General features: G+C 41.7%; 3 protein-coding genes across 9 annotated transcripts in view; 2 read left to right on the top strand and 1 right to left on the bottom strand.

The window, feature by feature from the left end:
* The window catches only part of LOC145452095 (microtubule-associated serine/threonine-protein kinase 3-like), a 93969-nt gene extending 91749 nt beyond the window's left edge, over positions 1–2220 (top strand). For all 6 annotated transcript variants that reach the window (XM_080330307.1, XM_080330308.1, XM_080330306.1 and 3 more), the window contains 2 exons: positions 167–460; positions 1149–2220. In XM_080330307.1, the coding sequence (XP_080186433.1) occupies positions 167–460; positions 1149–1334 (480 nt within the window). In that variant the 3' untranslated portion in view covers positions 1335–2220. The remainder of the gene's footprint in view (positions 1–166; positions 461–1148) is intronic.
* LOC145452098 (uncharacterized) overlaps positions 1–19358 on the top strand; it is a 90444-nt gene that overhangs the window by 20786 nt on the left and 50300 nt on the right. The gene's annotated exons all lie outside the window — the stretch shown is intronic.
* Positions 3784–14874, bottom strand: LOC145452096 (uncharacterized). Its single transcript, XM_080330312.1, has 7 exons — positions 14072–14874; positions 11540–12455; positions 8205–8323; positions 7552–7799; positions 5846–6341; positions 4136–4388; positions 3784–4074 (listed from the first exon to the last, which is right to left on the bottom strand). Exons 1-6 carry the CDS (start codon positions 14808–14810, stop codon positions 4159–4161), a joined length of 2748 nt encoding a protein of 915 aa, XP_080186438.1. The 5' UTR covers positions 14811–14874; the 3' UTR covers positions 3784–4074; positions 4136–4158.

Here is a 19358-nt window from a genome sequence, read left to right as displayed (position 1 = left end):
AAAAGTGGTCTAAAACGAAGCCTTTTAAGTGAATTGTGTGGTTAGGCAAAACCTATTTGAGTACTCTGCGTGTAAGATGCAGCACTTTGAGGGAAGTCGCGGTTTTTATACGTCGGATTCAGCTCTGTGTCCTTCGTAGATTTAAGTCTTTTCCGTTTTTACTCAGGGTATCAGTCACAAGTTACGCAGTATGAGAAGTTCCCGGCGAAAATCTGTCGGCCACATCCCGTTGTCGCCGCTGGCCCGGGCACCTTCTCCCTCGCCTTTGTCCCTCACCGACGTCACTGTGTGCGAAGACGAGCCGCATAAGGCTGATGCGGAGTCGGCTGTTTCAAAAAAAGAACTGGAGAGACATCAGAGTAACCCGGAGACCAAGACGGTGCCGGACAAGGCGGCTTGCGACACGGCCGCCGCGAAACAAAACGCGTCGCCCAAAGTTCCGTTGCTGAGTCGATTTAAAGTGAGTTTTTCGGTCATGATAATCGGAAGTTCGGAGTTGTATGTAGCCAGTTGTGAGATCGAGTCACTGATTTTGAGTCGCAGCATAAAATTATTTAAGAATTTCCCAGTTTGCTACCTTCGAAAAAGTTTTTCAAGTCATTGCAAATCTTGGCTTAAGACGAGTCATTTTGAAATCTTTCCAGTTGCTACCTCAAAGTCATTGCTGATTTTGAGTCCGGTCAAATCATTTTGAGGTATTTCTATTCGCTACCTTGAGTCAATGTAAGTTTATTGACTCGAGTTCAGTCGAGACATTTCGAATTGATTCAAGGACAAAAATACATAACGTCCTTTCCTTACATTCACGTTGCCGACTTTGAGTCATTGTCAATTTTTACTCGAGTCAAGTCGAGTCATTTTGAAGTTTTCAAGTTGCTTCCTTTGGTTCATTGCTAATTTTGACTCAAGTCCCTGCCCCTGATACCCGCGTGAGATCCATCGTAATTTATTGTCGATTCGCCTCGTTTGACTGGTCGTCCGTGAAATGTTTGTCTCAAGGACTGTAATTTTACAGCTTTGTGTTCGTGCTTATCACTATTCAGTAAGGTGCTCTTAGTTAACTGTTATACGCAATTGAAATTCCACATGCATCTCCCTAGATTTTTTATATTAATTTACCAAACCAACGCGTCTTTTCGTACACCCAGGTTTCTTCAAAACAAAAGTCAAAGCCAGAAAAGCGTGCCAAGAGTTCCAAAGCAAACACGACAGAAGAGAATGTTCCGTCAGCCCCCTCCACCCCGAAGGAGGGCGCGAAGGCCGGCGCAGCCGCCAACTCACCGAAAGTGCAATCGAAAAACGAAGCCAACTCGAAACAGGACAAGAAGTCGTGAGCGACGCGTCCTTACGCTCGCGAATACGCGTCGCTACGCCCGCGATGAGAGCTTCGTATGTGATGTCACAGTCGCGAAAACCAATCTCGCGTTCTCTCGGTTTGCCTTACGAGATTCCGCGCTCGTTTCGCTTCTTGTTTTCGGAACGCGCTACTTCCGAATTATGATTACTCATTATGATTACTCGCGTTTATTTCTTGTATCTCGCATTCGTTTATTTGTTTTTCTCGGCACTGTGAATGCTACTCGTAGTACGAGCGCGCCACGCTCACGTAATAGCGGGTTATTGACGGCAGCCAATTAACCGCCAAGACTGATTAAGACTTTACAGTGCACTTCTAGCTATCCGCTAATGTCGACTGTCTACACGCGTAAATTGGTGGTTCGACAGTGGATAAGAAAGTTTCTGCAGATGCCAGTTCTTTATGAGATAGAACATGAAAGACTTCATGTGGGGGGCATCGAAATATGTTAATTTTCGCCACGCAGCGCGTGCGCAGGTGCTGATACATTCGCAACACGAGATAAGAGCGTCTACGCGCGCTTTAAATGTTAAATTTTATTTTCATATCGGTATATTTGTATTATTTTCCTTCCGAGACACCTGACATTTTCTCTCCTTGTTCTGTCTCTCGTTTGTTTTTTCAGCCTTTTCCCTTCTATCGAATCTGTCCTCTCTTTTTGTCGCAGTTTTGAGCGCAGCCTTACTGTCGATACACTTGAAACCCGCGCGCCGGCCGGAAAAGGCTTCGCCTTCGGCTCGTTGTTGACCTGTTCTGTACCACAAGGTGACAAGTGCTACTACTCTCTTCTGGATTATTATTTATGCTCGAAATTCGCGAGCTGAATGGATTATGGAAATAAAATCTTTTTCTTGGAGCCAGGATTTTGTGTTTTTGTCGAGATTGTGTCCGTAGACAGAGCGGCTCGTACGACAACGTCGAATTGACCCGGGTCGAATTATGACGGAGACTACTGGAATTTTTGTCATGTATGCTTGGTGTTGGGTTCGAAATGAGGTGTATGACAAAAAGCACATGGCTGGTTGCTCCGAATCGGCCATAATCGGCGTTGGTACTGAATTAGACGCAGAAAAAACGTTAGTCTCAAAAGGTGGATTCGGTCGAGTCACATGCTGTTACCAGTTAATCGGAGGAGTCGACTTTCGAAATCTCACAGGGTAGGGGAGATGTGGTACCGATGGATCACTGGGACCGAAAATACTTGAAGAATTCTCCATGATAATTCCATGATTACACTCCGTGAATTTGTCTACAATTGCATGCTGGCAGAATCTTTCCTCACATGCAAAAAAATTTGACCTGCGTGAGTTATGGGGTCTGTGACGAATAATTTACGTTTTAGGGGGTGTAAAGTAAATTTGGATCGACATTTGCATTTTTCTATATCACCTTTCAGACTAACAAACCCGCCATAATTTTTGATGTGAAGTATAGGGCTTGTATCAGGCTATATAATGGCACATATTTTTTTAATCAATACCATCCTCGAGTGGACTATATTTAAGTCGATTACAATATTTATGGGGTGGGGGACCTATGGTACCATGGCCAAATCAAGCAAAATAGATGTAACAACTAATCACTTAACAACAGAAACTCGCCTACATATATATAGGCTGTAAATCATAGTTACCTGAGGTGTTTTATCGCTATTACGAGGTATTTGAAAGTCAAAATCTCGATTTGCGGGTAATATGTATGTGGCATTAATTTTGTAAATTTTAGCGTAAATCAAAACAAGATTTTATGCCAACATTTGAGTTGATATAATCTAATTTATTTTTGAAGGGCGCGACGAAACATTCTTCATTGACTTGCTGTAGCTTAGCTTATAGACTTATAGTACGCAACAAAACAAGTGAACAAATTTGAGTTTTTGAGCGTATGTCTCATAGGTCCCATGGTCGTGTGCCTTTGGACCCACCGGGTGGGTACCGATGACACGTTCGAGCAACAAATTTTAAACGTTTATAAATATTTTTTGAAAAGGCGGATATTCATGTAAATGTCTGCGATAGGTAGAGCTTGTATCGAACTGTTGAGACAGCAAAAGATCTGCTATTCTCGGCTGAAGATTTGAGGGCCAGGGATCATTTTGCAATTTTTGATCCATCGGTACCACATCTCCCCTACATCTTCTCGACTCAACGTAATAAAACTAGCGATACCGCAGAAATAGGTGCAATTTTAGAAATATATATCTAGCTACCCTGGTGTTCCATGATGTCAAGAAATGTGTAGGACAGCATCCGTGTTTCTCAACGGGCACTCACCGCTCGTGGTAACTCGCATTACCACTATATCAACATCCTTTCTGTTCAATACATGCTACATCGCATTGTACATTGTGTGTTTGGATCGGATGAAATCATAGAACCGACTATAATGAAGACGAAATAATGATATCAGTGTAAGATTTCTGCATGAACTTGCCTTTCGATCCATATATTTCAATAACAAATACGGCTGGATATAAAGTCTACGTCGGATAATATATCGTGGGCCTGTATTTACACTAGTGGATATATCGGAACCTAGTTTAAGCGCTTTCAGTGCAGGTAAAATGTGATTAACTGATTATAATCGTCGGCGAAAACAATACGTCGCCTATTTTTACTGAGATGATTGTGTCGTTTGCTGAAATGGCCCGTCCAATGTTGTCCAACTTGCCATTCCGAACCCCTGTCTCGTCGACACGATCTAATAAGGGTCGGACTGTTTTGAGATAGCTAGTGATGTTTTGATAGTTGGATAAGCACAACGTCCTCGCAGCAGTAGATTCACATCCGCCATCATTCTTTTCAAGGACTCCATGCATTCCGTTGAACTCCAATTTTTCTCGTGTCAAATTTCGGCTTCGGCACCTGGAATCCATTAGTGACTTGCGTATTGCTATCATTTCCTTGGCAATAACTGCGTTGCCTGGTATGGTCCAGAGGCTGTGACTTTTCTAAGTTTTCGCTTTGTTGATCTAGCGATCGTGAGATTTCGCCAGATGCCGTTGCACCAGGACTACCCTCCTGCATGTGGCCTGGAAGCAGAATGAGTTCATCAACACAATTCTGATACAAAATGCTATTCCAGAGGGGCTCGGGAGATTCCCGTTCTAGAACACTATTGGCAGATCATATCGATGTCAACATTCGTATGTCTTCTAATTTTAGAAAATTGGTAACCGCGTGGATATTCGCTGACAGCCTGGAGTTCGATTACGAGGCAGATAGGCAATTAGCCATGGAGGGTGGATTGGAAGACGGTTTGCCTTCTCAGACGAGCGCAACCGTGTTGACCAAATGCATCGCTGCGAGTCAATACACTGACAATATCGTCCCGAGACGAAGCATTTGGATGTTGCGTGACACTTACAGACTTACTGCACCATTACCAAATCATTGCTCAATTTAATAAGGCACGCACAACATTCGGTCCATACCGTCATTTATATCTGACCTGGCAGCAATGTTGCACACCGCTGAATTTAGCCTACTCCTGGTGTGCTGCCGGTGGCGTTTCAACCATAGGTGGTTACTGGTCAGTAACTGAGTACCTCTACATTTACGCTGTGCTAAAGTAGGTTTAGCCAGGTGGTTATATGATTTTAGACTACTTCCTCTTCTACTTTATAGATATTTAGGCAAAACTATGGGCCTTGAATACTTACCTTTTTGCTAACCTGGAAATGGACGTCAGGGGTGGTCAACCTTCTTGCTATTCACGGCCGCATTTCGATTACTTATATATCCTACGGCCGCATTCAATGGCATATCCGTAATGAACTAATAAGACGCAAAATACCTATTTTAAACTGTCCACTGTCCAGTGTCTATTTCCGTTAAAAGACCGTACTAATCTACTTTTACATATCGGCTTACTATACGAACTGAAATCGCGAGTGCTCAACTGCTCTAGTGCTCATGTTATAAATAGCTACCGGGATCCGTTATGGTCGCTCACGGCCCAACAATTATTCAGATTCATCGGTGGAGATGATGGAGTGAGTGTTTTCGAAAATTTATGTCACGTTATGAATGATGATGCGTGTTCGGTTGTGCCAATTGTTATTAGTCAGCTGTACGCTGTTATATTTCTTGACCTCCATTCAGGATTCGCGATATAGCGGAAAGATATTGTAATCGCCCGTACCAGATACATACTCTTCTGTTCACATCTGTACTGTGGGGATCAGATTGCGAAGGGCTCTACTATATTAGGATCGAAAAATGATGTCGCATTGAATCGCGCCAGGCGCGAAGAAAATTTCAAGATTAATCAAAATTTCGCAAAAATTCGGGAGGCAATTCGTAAATTATATTTGCACAATGCGCATTGCACATCGACTGCCGCCAGCACATAGTAATTGAATTACGTGTCGACGGCCGCACCATTTTCCTTTTGCGGCCACAGGTTTGCCACCCCTGGACTAGGTAGACCGTACGACCGAAAATAAAGAGACACGAACTGGATTGCTTACGTTTGCATTGTCCTTACCTTCCACATTGGCAAACACGTTATCCTCTAAACTTTCCGAAATTAGATTTCGGGAAGAGCAATCATTACTGATCAGTGTCTCGTTTTCGCCCTCCGTCGGATTCTGCGCTGAACCATCTTCCGTCGTCGCCGCAGATTGAGTCAGGGATTCCCGCGACAGTTGCTTGTAGATAATCGCTTTCGACGGCTTAGGAGCTGTTTTGGGTCCGAACGATCTTTGCGTCGATATCGAGGACGTGGATTTAATTGAATGGACATCATCGCCGAAAGTCCACCTCGGGTCGCTGGGAGACGGGATCGAAGGGGGTGTCGCGACAAAGTCGTTTGCCGACGGATATTCTTGAAAGTGATCGGGCAAGTACTCTGTGTCACTTTGGTAGTGATCGTAGCCTTGATGGGACGACGTGAAATCGTCCGTAGACGGCGTTGGATACGTTAGGTGCTGCTGGTAATGCAACGGATCTCTTGTTCGCCGCCTTGTTTCGCTCGGAAGTTTCTGTAAACGGATGAATCGCACAATTGGCAATTGCGTAGTAGGCTTTTTTTCACATTTTCCCGCTATTTGTGTGGTTGGTTAAAAAACGTTTCAAAATTTTCAAACTCCTATAGCATTCACATATAGTAGTTGGAATTGAGCCGAATTTGGCGTGCCTAGCCAACCTAACATATTTATCAAATGATAGCAATAATTAGAAAAAAAACCGTAATGCGTAGCCCTAGCAGAGGTGGTCAAAGTAGTCAATAATGCTACTCAAGTAGAAATAAAGCTATGGCGACGCAGAATTCTACTGAAGTACTGTAGAAATAGAATTTGGCAATGGCAATAGGAATTAGCAATTGGCATAGACCTGCCGCACTGCACCAGAACAGTACGAACACTAACATCAGAGTTGGTCAGAGTACTTATCGCTGGTATTCAGGTTGAAGTAACGTTGTAAATTCTTACCAGAGTAGAAATAAGTATAGCTATCTCCAGGTAAATAAAGAAATTAGAATTCTAGGCCTACCCGTTTCTAAAAAAAACTGAGTAAAAGTAGAAGCGGAACTATTCTAAAATGATAACCGCTGGAGTACTCCGAGGTAGACGTGCTTCGTTACTGACCACCTTTGTGTGCTTATATTGCGTATATTTTGTAGTGGCTGATAATATAGGGATACCATATGTTCTCTTCTAAGGTGATTTGCCCTCCTTATCTTCAATAAAACTAAAATATCCCCAGAGGATGCCCAAATGTCATATTTTTTCGACGTCCGTTTCTTCTTTTGTTTTGAGTCTTAGTTTACTGTACTGAGACCACAAAAAAGGTCAATTCGCCACAAAGTACCCGCGAAAATCAGTATTTTTATGAACTGTCGGTTGATTAAATACAAAAAGGTCAACCGAACGGAAACTGTCCATGTAAACCAGGAGTTAAAGTACGGACGCGGGAACTTAACATATTTTTAGTCGACCTACAGGGCGATTCATATTGTAACTTGAAAAAAGTGTCCTCTTTCTCGGGTCCTAAAATATGGTAACTCTATGATAATACAACCTGAACTTCTGCTCGTGTCTCCAATTTGCTGGTTCCCAAGTGTATGGATAAGTTTAAGGCCGTCTTTCACCATCAACTACTACTCGCTACTACGACATTCGCGCGTTTGTTATTCGCTTCCAGATTTGAAAGCGTTCAAAACTCAAAGGCAGAACATGCCACATTCCTTACCGCTTTTCCTGGTCGAGAATTCTTTTGAAACTCTCCGACTACGTCACGCATTCCGCCTTTAGACTGATCTGGCTGCGTTTTCGATACTGGAGAAAATTGGAATTGGCTCGATTCGCTGAGAATTGCCGGAGATCCCATTTCGCTGCCACCGGACAACTCCGGGTAACTGTCCTTGCTCGTTTCTCTGGTGTAGTTGTGCATTCTTTTCTGTTGCTTTTCGAACATTCTTGCTCCCTTTCCTCGCATTCCTGCACGGAAAATAGATTGATGAGTAAGTTATATGTATTGCGAGAAGTCAAAAACCGTATATACCAATCGGCTACCTGAGGTGAATTTGTTTTGAATTCATGGTAACCTCGACAGTGATTAAAATATCCCCCACCGTGGCGCTAGGGATCGATTAGGCGAAAAATTCGGCTGATTGAAATACCGCTACATATTGTGTGAAAAATCAGAAAATGTAGGCATTTTCGAAATTTCCTTTTGATTATTTTCAGATTACGGTGACATGTATGACCCATTTAATACAAAAAGATTCGCCTAGTTTAGTATATTGTGGTCAGTTGATCATTCGCAAATAAGTCTGCATTGTCTTTGAGAAAGAAAGTAGGCCTACCTACCATTTGCATTATTTTAGAAAATAAGGTACCGACCTTCTGCTATGATTCCCAGGGGCTGCGGTGCTGTTGGTGGTTGTTTGGCTGATCTTGACCGTGGCCTGGATATTGGCATGGGTCGCTGTTGTTGGGGATATGCAGGAGCTGTCCAGTTTCTAGCACAGTTCACAAATATCATAGTTACATAATTGCAATAAACGTATTATATTGAGAATGAGATTAGATGATATATATACATATGATAGGTCGCTGTTGTTGTTTATTCAACAAAAATTTGGCGCTTATCGCCTGGCGGCCTTTTGCACCACGGTCATTGAACATAGTACACATATGATAGGTGAAATCATTCGTTTATTCATCTCTTAGGGGAGATCGGGGACAATTGTAACACTTTTTGTATTTTTTAACATTACGAGTGTTTATCGTGGATATTTCATTTCCAAATTTTTATATAAAGAAGTCAACAACTCGATAGTTGATATAAAGTGTACAAGAAACACATTCATTCCATCATCTCCCAACACATATTCGGCCTCTTCTACCAAGGTGCTGTAGTTCAGCGTGCATAATGGATTAGGCATTCGGTCACCTCTGAAGGCGCGAAACCGACCTGGCTGAAATATCTTGGTTGAATGGGCCGATGATATAGTGTAGCAAAACGAGGACGCAACATTGTCATGGGCAGGTTCTTACGTGACCATTGAAAGTCGATACACAAAAAGTCGATCAACATGAGAAAGGGTGGTAGAATCACGGAAATAACCGAGCCCTATGATTCACATCACCACTTCTGAATGGCCGTTCCGACAGCTGAGGATCATGTTAGAATTGGTATGGTAAGGTAGTGTCTATTCTGGTATTGAACTTCTGGCTGTTGCAAGATTCATCTGTAGTAGATAAATGGTTTTACCAACACACGAACACAGATATTCAGCATTGAAAAGATATTGTAACGGGGAAAAAGTAACAGAGTGTTACAATTGGCCCTGACACGCTCGACCATGATAAATGTCTCAGTATGGTACCTTCCCGGAGATGCAAGTCCTAGTTTTCCTATCATCACGGCAGACTATGGTAACATTGTTCCAGCTACATATATTACGTTGTAACCACTTGAGGTATTATTCTTCTGAACAAATTATTCCAGTCCAGAAAATATTTACTCAAGTGTCAAAAAGTTAGTTTTTTTTTCAAATTATTCCGGGGTTACGCGTCGTAGCTCAACGTAACTTCAGGTATGATATAGGAGCAGCACCGTAACTGCCGCACCCCAAACCCCCCAATTGGGGGGGGGCGAGCTCGAAGGGGGCCCAAAATTATTTCGTGAATTAGCATAAATCGTAGAGTATTTTTTGAAAATTTATGCAATTTTTTCAAAAATTTTTCGCGCTGTGCGCGAATTCAAGTACCCGTTGATCTATATTATTGGGTATTGGGCCATTACCGCGCCACGACCCGCCAAGACATACAATCAAGTTTTAGGACATATAACATGCGACTCCAAGAAGTGTGCCAGAACGATCGGCAGCGAGAAAAGCTTGGCCGAAAAGGTCTATGCCCTTATGCAGACCGGAGACTTCGTTAGGCTATACAAAATACATATAGGTTTAATTGTCCATAGGCGCCTAAATGACTGGCGCCGAATGTTCCTGTCTTTGCAATCTGAACCTCACAAGACAAATACCATCCCGCTGGGAAAAATTTTATGCCAGTGAAGAAATACCAATTTGAAATCGTGTGCGTCTCTTAGTTTAGAAGCCTACGTTTGGGCGATTCTATATTTTTTGATATAGCAGACTGGAAGTCACGAAATAACATCATGTAACGAAGTCATATCAACGGGTCCGCCCGTCCGAAGATGTTTAATCATTATTTACGGGCCCTCCCGTTTTCAAGACACTTCATTCAGCTCTACCGGTAAATCTAATTACGCGAGTAGAGAGGACAATAAATTGATAGCATAATATATATGCAATCGCCGATCTGATTGACCGATTTTATCATAAATTATCGAAAATTTTCGCGCCTCGCGCTGACTCACAATACAGTACAGATAATTTCGTGACAAACGCGAACAACGTGATGGGGGGTCGTTTTATCACCCTATGGGAGCCCAAGACCCAGGTTTTTGGGGGCCTGACCAGGTGCTGTTTCGTTCCTGCCAACGGGTATACGCCCGAAGATGTTTAATTATTATTGAGTGGTCCCACCTTTTCAAACACACCGCACTCAGCTCTGCCGGCAAATCTGATTACGTGAGCAGAGAGAAGAGAAAAATTGATAACAATATATGCAATTCCCGATCATACTGACCGATGAAATCATGAATTCTAGAAATATTTTGCGCTTCGCGCGCTTAGGCAACAAAAGCTGATTCGCTAAACAAACTCCCAATGAAAATGATGAATAGCGCTGAACAGTGTATCGCGGGAGTTCGGTCTATAACCCTATGGGGAGCCCACGACCAAAGTTTTTTTTGGGGGGGGCTGACGAAGTGCTGTTACGGCCCTGTATAGGAGACATAACTACCGCATGTGCACTCAAAATATGAAGATTTCTCCATCCTACTACCAGTGAGGTCGATTGTTACATTTGCCCCGTGTTACATTTGTCCCCGGTTCTTGTGTATCTATTCGCCTTCAGCAGTATAATGCAAAATTCAGGAATCCTGGCGTCAAAATCTGTGCAATATATTCGAGATGAAACGCAAGTCAGTGTTGCTGAGTATTGAGGAAACACGCGCATTCGAAATTTCCTGAGAGAGAGGCCACGCTTCGGTATCCTTTTGTTCGTATATAGGAGCTATACGTACCGTGCTAGACACGCTGAGTATAATGCTGAGCTGAGATTCAGTAACGACACTAACGCGAAATGCAAGTCAGTAAGTTATTCATTTGAAGCTGTTCTCCCTTCGTTTTAAATTGGGACCGTCATTCCAACTCACCCTGAAAACTTGTCACACGAACTTGGCGTTATATGACTGATGACGAAAGATAATATTTTTATGGTGCCCTTTAGCATTCAGTTGCCTGGATGACTTGTCGGACGACTGTTTATCGAGGAGTTCATTGAAATTTCTGTCTACAGTATATTATTTCTTCATTTTAGCAAAGATCAACGTGCTCCTAACCAAGATTTCAAGAATTCCACGATGCCAGCTACGCAGCACTGGGACGCAGCTTTAGAATAATCACCAAAGTGAATGGGATGTATGTTTTCAGATTCCTGTAAAGTTCTAGTTATTACATTATACCGTTTGCGTTGTAAATTTGGCAAACGAGGTTCCTATTAGGCGTAGAAGCTTAAGAGCTATTTTTAGCAAATTTATCATTATGACGTCATAAACTTTTTGATATCACCACTTGGCCTACCTTTCCGGTTGAGTTCTGGTATCTCTTCGAGGTAACGCCATTACGTTGTCGCCAAATCCCGTTTCTTGCTTCAGAACCGCATTCAGTGTCGGCGATGGCGAAGGATGATACGCAGGCTTTGGCAATGACAAAGACCTAGAAGGATCCAGAACGTTCAAGCAAGCAGATATCTTCTTATCGGCTGGCGATTTCTCGCTCGTTGGTGATGTAACTGGTGTACTGTTCGACCTCCCTCGACTTAGTTCTAACGGAGTTGGAGTATTGTACGGCGTTGGAGATGATTCGGTTGGATGCGGTGATGGTGCTGTGTTTCCTGCTATTTTAATGACTTTCGGAACGCCCATAGACGTCTTAGGCCTTCTACCAGTCGGAGTCAGACATCTTGACGGCACCGTTGACGTGAATACGGATTCATCTGATCTTGGTGGGTGCCCGGCCCTGTTTTCAACATTGCTGTTGGGTGATTCTTCATGCTTCTTCTCCTTAGATAAATGCGATAAAATATCCGGTGAATGTGTGCTACAATTTTGTGCTTGTGATTTGCTGTGCCTTCCACGTGATTGACTGCTGTTAGTGAGCATTGTGACTGTTGCTGATGACTTGTGGGTATGGCTCACCGCCGCATGGCTTGTTTGTTGTGCTTCTGTTGATGTTTTCTCCTGTGATTCGTCCTTGGGTCCTGTTTTAGAGCTATATTCATCGGCAATGCTTCGCTTAGACGGCTTCTCGTTGATCTTTGGCATTATTCTGCTGAATTTTAGAGTTTTTGGTCTGTCTATACCGCTCGTGTTCCCCGGGCGTCCGGGGAATATGGGCTTGAATGTTAACGTTTCTTTTGAATGGGATGCGTCTCCAGACTGCGACTGTTCGCTTCTTGCCTGCTGAACGACCTTTTTAGCACAAGGATACGCCACCACTGAAATTATATATGTAATAACTAGGGTGATTTTTTTGACATGTCAAAATTTTGTCCAAATTGTAGCGTTAGGTCAAAATTTGTCAAAATTCTTTACAAAGTCAAAAATTTTCTGACCTCCGCATTTCGTTTGTATCGTAGATTTTGCACTGTCGGTGAACTTATTTGATATTTTACAGCTTGTAGCCTACTCTATAGGCCTACCGTTGAAAACATGCCATCGTCTGCTCATTGTGAATCATAAACGGTCAAATGAAACAAATAGGTTGACATGGTTTTATGGTCAACGTACCGCAATATTCTAACTGAAGCAAGACTGCTTAGGCATTGCATGGTTCTTATATCAAGAAGCGCAAGCTGAATAATTGCGATGTAGACAACATTGTCAGAATGAAGCAACACGGTGTGTCACCACTCACCAGCAGTGTACGCACAACTTCAGTGTTGTCAGTCAACAACTGCTGCTGTTGAACGTTCTTTCTCCATTCTTGGCAAGCTACTTAGTAAGGACTGACACTTTCTACCCGAGAATGTAGGAAAGTAGCTTTCGTTGTACTACAACAAATTTTAATTATTTCTACCATAATACGTGATGGAACTACTGGAATTCTTCATGGGGCCATATTTCGTTAAAATACTAGTTTTTTCATGTAAATTTGGCAGTCTTTGAGCCAAAAACGTTTTTTCACGCCAAACTACTTCGTAAGGACAGTCCCAACCAGAAAAGAAGATAAGTAGTATAATTTTAATAATATGTGCGAAAACACCTAATTTGCATACGTGAGGTCAAAATTTGGTAAAAATTCAGTTTTCTTGGGTCAAGCAAAGTCAAAATTTTGAATTTTATAGGTCAAAGTCTTCCGTTTTTAGGTAAAAAAAAATCGCCCCAGTAATAACTAAATCAATGCTACACAGTATATGTGTATGTATATACAGTTCCAGCAGTCACAGAAATAAGTCACCAACACTCGCATGAGCATTTATCAAAATTGATCCAATTGCTCTAGTCCAGGGCTATACAGAAAGGCACTCGGCTTTCCGTTGAGGATATAGAATTGATTCAGAACGGTGGAATTGCAGGTGGTTTCACAGGGATATATGCCATCATGGTCGCTGATTCAAATTGTTTGTCAGTCGTTTCTATCACAACAAATGTCATATTTTCGCCTGTTTAGTTACGAAAAGTCATTGACAGTAGCCAGTAATGCTAACCGGTTAGCTATTCTCACAAAGTTTCGCGAGACGGTTCTATAGAGCCGGTGCGAACATGCTGGATAGATTGCAATTCATACTCCTCCTCGTGTGGTGAGATAGGGTATGAAAAAGGAATATGTCCCATTCTTTCCCATTCCAGAGAACAAAATTTCCTTACATAAATAAACTGGAAAAATACAATTTTTAATTGACACCAGGTTTTCATGGATGAAATTCTGGTTAGTATGGGTATAATATTGTGCTGTCGGGATATAAAATTCAAACTTCGTAGCAATCCAAACCGCTTGTGGTGTTTGACTCTCGCATGATCAGCTGTGCGAAATAGAATAACGTCTATATCAGTACAATAGCAATGAAAACCTCATTAAGTCTCGTGTAGTAGCAAATACGCATATACGTACCAACAGCAGGCTTTCGTCTTGCAGCACTTGGCTTTTTCGGGCAAAACGTCACGCGAGACCACGTTCGCTTGGGTACAGCCGTTTCGTTGAATGAAGTCATCTGTCCTGCGGGGAGTACAGTACAGAGCGGTTGTGGCTTGTTTTGGAACCCAGGAAACGATTTTGTTGGTGGGGGCACTCTTCGTATAACTGGTGATGTGGGGGTTCTGGATGGACGGACAGCTTGCGTTCTGAAGCTTGGTTCTGCTTCTGAGAAGTATGGCTCTTCCACATCTGTCTCCCAAGCGCGACGACCCTCTGGGCGGCTTTTTCGATGATTCATTCCGTAACTACATTCAACATCGTCTTCGTAATCACTGAAATAATTCAACCTCATGTTTCTCTGATGGTAGCTTGGTCTTTGGTCGTCTACGTCCGTAAAATATCCCGAAAGGGTGTTGTTAGGTGGAAAATACGACTGCTTAGGTGGTAAATTAGGTGTGGTAGGAGTGGATGGGATGAAACCCTCATTATTCGGTGAATTTGACGTTACACCGTTTACAGCGGTATATCCACTTGTCGCTTCGATGCGATCGAGGTGTTGGTTCCTGTTTTCGTCCGTTATCACAAATCTCTCCATTCTTTGTCGTCTCCTTGCAAACAGATCCGCTCCCCTGCCTTTCATATTTGGAGTTTCCATTTCAGGCGTGATTGCTTCTTTGAATTTTTTGAGGACCTCTGTTACGTCGCTTGTTGTCATAGCTCACAACTATCGGTCTTACTGAAGCTCCTGCAAGTATAAAAAGCAGTTATGTTACTGTTGGTACCTTGCTGCGTTATGTGTAGGCCTACATATGTTTCACTGGTAAAGCCTTGAGTCTTGCAATGTACTACATATGCATGTAGTTGTTCAGTTTATGGACATTGCACAATCGCTCCGCGCTGCAGTGCATTAAAGAAAATAATATGTGATACAGAGTTGGATCAATTGTAATATGTAATTGAGCTGAATGTAATTAATTACATTTTTTCATGTAATTGTAATTGTAATTGTAATTGAAGCATTTCTATTTTGTGTAATTGTAATTGTCATTGTAATTGAAGCATTTCTATTTTGTGTAATTGTAATTTGATCAAAATTTTTCTCAATTACAATCTCAATTACATTTTCACGGAAACCTGACAATCACAACATAAAATAATCATTTATTCAATCATTTATTCGTCGCACCAGTGAAAATCCGGTACGAACCAGGATGACGACGAGGGGCCGTAAGGCCTTAGTAAACAGTCACCACATGTAATAATTAGCCTATTTACATCGGTGTTCTATGCGTGCTGCGTTATAACTAGATAATTCAGCCACGCTAAACTGTTTCCCGTACTTCAGTAGCAACAGAAAACTTTGTGAATTACAATATAGGCTAACCCAGTGGTTCTCGAACTGGGGGCGTGCCCCCCTTAAGCGGCGTTAAAGCATCTGAACGGGGCGCGACGCTCCAGTGAACTGAAATCTTTTCCGCGCCGGGCTCGATTCACCTCCGGTTTATGGTTATTGCTCGGTGTATAGTCTGAATTTCGTATTGGAGAATTCTCTCATCAACAGTCATAACCTTCCATACCATCAAACTATATGTAAGGATTGCTAACTTTCTGGTTTCATTGTGTGCTATGACGATAAGGGGGGCCCGAAATATTCACTGTCATAAAGGGGGGCGTGTCTAAAAAAGTTAGAGAACCAGTGGGCTAAACTAAATCTTAATATTTCAAAAATGGATGAACAGCAAGTAAACTCTTCTGAAACCTGTGCTGAACAATTTCCTACACCACGGTCAAAGTTTTTTTGTTTTATATCTGACCAGTACCGAGGCTTGTTGCAACAATAGCAAAAAAAATTCAAGTTTCCAACCAAGGCTTCATCAAACTTGATCACGCATTTGTAGAGATGTTATCCCAATCTTACCTCCAATCTTGGCCAAATTTACTGGGGCCAGAAACTTTTCACACCCTAATGTTCATCAAATGCAATCTAACAGTTTCCGAGCAAGTGAAAATGTAAATGCGAACCAAAATATTGTAATTCTTAGTTATCAGGAGGTTCTTTCCTTTTGCATTTATTTTAATTTTACGCACCTTATCGGTATCATCCTTATCGCTGACACCTTAACAATTACACTTCATTATCCTGACTCAGCTCTGAGTAGCCGAATCGTTTGATTGCATTTCATTGACTGTCCTGTAGCCTATTCGCTGTTAGTCGCTCAAACCTTTGGTTCTTAACAGTCGCTTGAAACATTTTTCTGTGCTTGTAGTTTTCAGTACTCATGATTAGGAATAGTTCAAATACGTTCGAGTATTTTTTCAATTAAAGGGTATTCTACATATCAGGAATGAAACATGAATAGCTTGAGATTGTTGCTAATTACGTCGCTACGGTTGTCAAAGAACACCTCTTTACTGAATCAATTACCTGTTTAAAAGTAATTGTAATTATAATTGTAATTTAATTACATGTTCAACAGTAATTGTAATTGTAATTTGATATTTATAGCATTGAGTAATTGTAATGTAATTGAAACACGCAAGGAAGTAATTGTAATTGTAATTGAATTAAGATATTGTAATTGATCCAACTCTGATGTGATGTATATTATAGGGTTACCATATTTTGGAAATCTAAAAAGAGGACACTTTTTCAGAATTTTCAGACTTGCAAAAATGGACGTATGCTAACCCTAGTATATTACCCATAGGGACGGCAGTTTTGAACTTTTTGGCATATTTGCTGGCCTGACTACTAATCTGTAGTAATTAGTGTAATAATATTTGGTGGTGTTATAATGTTTTGGTAGTGTAGTAATGTTTAAGGTAACGACCATGTTGCTATTCCAGACTATTCTTCCACTTTCTACAGGCCAAACTATCTTGTATCCGCTTTCAATTTAAGTTCCTGAAAATCATTAAGAAACGGCCGGGTGTTGTTTCTATTTTGATGGCGATAACGCGGGACTTATTTATGGCTCATAGCATGTTAACTGGACCTGCGGGTGAATAATGGACTAATAGCCTACCTACTCCATAAACGACTATTTAAACGTATAATGAAATATACTAACATTCCACATGCATCTAGCATGATCTCGTTAATTACATATCACATTTGAATTTTACGCGCCAAGGCTGATTGCATTAAATACACAAAGACCGCATACAGAATCTGTCGCTTTTCCAATCCATCTTCCTTCGGACAATTCTGAACTGAATGACACCTGAACCATCATTCGGGTTTGGTATTGAAGAAAGACTTTTGGTTACAACGATTTTTCACCCCATCCTCGCAAAATGTCGCTCTTACTGCACCTACTTTAAAGTGCCCCGGTTTTTCATAGCCTGTCACAAGCCTCTGTCGTGTAATACCTGACGGAAAATAGCAATCCGACGATACCGGTTTTCATGTTTGACATCTTGTTATTGTCACAAATTATCTGCGACAGCAGCTTCTTGACTGCGTCGCCAAAAGGAATGAAAGAACGGTGAATCTGATGTCCCGAGAGAACGACTACATGATATTACGCAGCTGCCTATTTCAAGTGTTCGGTGATGGAAGCGCTGAGCAAATGAACACAGTAATGCTCATCGTTGATCATGACTAACTGCGACGTAAGACTTACTATGGCTAGGTATAGCTTTGACGTTCCTGCTCGCTCATGCGTACATGGATACAGTTGTTCCAAATTATAAACGATAGGCAAATATCCTTTCTATCCATGTCCCCTACATCAAAATTACGCGCGGTAAACTTTTTGCAAGATGCTCTCGCTGTCTAGCAACGTTTTAGAAACCGCGCACTCTCGTGATCATTTCAATGTCAGACATAAGTAGCGGATCGGTCGCAGTATCTGGGAATGTCGTTATCAAGCCAGTACATTATCAACTTTGATTGATTTTGTCACCTAATGTAATGCGTGGTAAATTCAGGTGTGTCATGCAAATGTTGCAACGCCTTCGCGATAACAGGCCACACTCTCAAAGACAACGACGGTGTTATCGTTTAGGATACGAACAACGTGAATTATATTACATCCAAGGTATTTGATGATGTGCTCGATTGCCTGGCGGAAATGGTACGCTGTTGCCAAACAAATTAGGTTAGGAATTCGACGTGTTAGTATATCAAACGTATGTGGTGGTTCAACCAAGTCCTTGTCATGAACTATCAAGTAATTTTGCAAGTTTTGGAAAGTAGGATTTCTCACGGGAATGTGCGATGATGTCAGCTGTGTAGTCGTAGCGTCAGTTGTTTTCGTTTAGCGGATTCGTACTACAGGTAAAGAAATCTTAACCGACCCTCTCTGACTCACGAATCACTTGGAAATCCGACAGTAGAGCTGTACAGAACATGGTTCCGACCCAGTTCGATAAAATGGAATCCTGATCCAATCCGAGTCCTGTTTTCGTCTTTATTGTCACAATCCGGATCCAAAAATACAATCATCTAATATTCCTATCACGATAGAAGATGGTCAGTAACGAAGCACTAGTTTTTCATGGAGGTGGGCAAACTATAGTCAAGAAAGCTACTCAAACAGAAGTATCGACGCAAAAATCTACTCAAGTATCTACTCAAGTATCGCATTTGAAAACAACCTTAAACTGCTTCAAGTAGACGGAAACGTTTCAAATCTACTCAAGCAAGTAAGTAGCCTATTGTAGTAGTAAGTAGTAGTTGTGTAAAGCAGTCATACATAAGCTTTTATAGACTGTCAAAAGCTGGAAATGAGCTGGGAGGACAAAGGCAGGGAGCTTGGTTCGTGCTGCTCCCTCTACAGCAGGGGTGGGTAACTTTTGAGCTCGTGGGCCGCATTCAACATCTGAATCCATTCGCGGGTCGCACTATATAAAATTGGGATTATAAACCAAAACGTAATAGTGATATTTGATTATACAGTGAGGACATGGAGATAATATACGTGCTTATTTAAAACAAGCCAAACAGTGCTTTGATGATATCGTACACGTGTCAGAACAGAAACATATAGTGGCGAGATTTCATAGGCTGGCGGACTTCAATAACCAATTTGTCAAAAATATAGAGATGAAAGTCGGTTGACCCGATTCTTAGAACAGGATTGAAATTTAAATCTGGGAGCAGCGATCTGTTCATAGATTTACTTATTCCACTTTTGGTTCATTTCCAGGACACACGATGCTGACAGCATCATAACCATGTTAGCTTTTAACACGCTTCTACTATGTGTAGATAAAATATAAATACCCTAATTCTACGCATACATACAACGAATCTATC

The sequence above is a fragment of the Botryllus schlosseri genome, chromosome 12, assembly GCF_051294905.1.
Source record: "Botryllus schlosseri isolate E-star chromosome 12, Bs_hap1, whole genome shotgun sequence".
Classification (NCBI taxonomy): domain Eukaryota; kingdom Metazoa; phylum Chordata; class Ascidiacea; order Stolidobranchia; family Styelidae; genus Botryllus; species Botryllus schlosseri.
This window is presented reverse-complemented; position numbering and strand designations above follow the sequence as displayed.